This window comes from Onychostruthus taczanowskii, unplaced genomic scaffold (genome assembly GCF_017590055.1).
Source record: "Onychostruthus taczanowskii isolate IOZ18803 unplaced genomic scaffold, ASM1759005v1 scaffold958, whole genome shotgun sequence".
Taxonomy (NCBI): domain Eukaryota; kingdom Metazoa; phylum Chordata; class Aves; order Passeriformes; family Passeridae; genus Onychostruthus; species Onychostruthus taczanowskii.
In genome coordinates, this window is record NW_024507635.1 from 1 (window position 1) to 422 (window position 422).

The following is a 422-nucleotide window of genomic DNA, read 5'->3' on the forward strand; positions in this document are numbered from 1 at the left end:
GTCTCACCTGTCCCTCACCTGTCCCCCTGTCCCACCTGCAGAGCCGGAGCCGGTGGCGGCTCAGGTGAGCAAGACGGGCAAGTACGTCCCGCCCAGCCTGAGGGACGGCGCCAGCCGGCGCGGGGAGTCCATGCAGCCCAACCGCCGAGGTGAGCACACCTGGGGGAGAGAAACACACCTGGGGGAGAGAAACACACCTGGGGGGGGTAACAACACACCTGGGGGGGTAACAACACACCTGGGACACACCTGGGGGGGTAAAACAACACCTGAGGGACGGCGCCAGCCGGCGCGGGGAGTCCATGCAGCCCAACCGCCGAGGTGAGCGCACCTGGGCACACCTGGGGGGGTAACAACACACCTGGGGGGGGTAACAACACACCTGGGACACACCTGGGGGTGGGTAACAACACACCTGGGAC

General features: G+C 66.8%; 1 protein-coding gene across 1 annotated transcript in view; it reads left to right on the top strand.

Moving 5' to 3' along the window:
• Positions 1-19: 19 nt before the first annotated feature.
• The window catches only part of EIF3G (eukaryotic translation initiation factor 3 subunit G), a gene marked incomplete at its 5' end in the record, with an annotated part of 1894 nt that continues 1491 nt past the window's right edge, over positions 20-422 (top strand). Inside the window, one exon of the mRNA XM_041426871.1 lies at positions 20-149. Within this exon, the coding sequence (XP_041282805.1) occupies positions 20-149 (130 nt within the window). The remainder of the gene's footprint in view (positions 150-422) is intronic.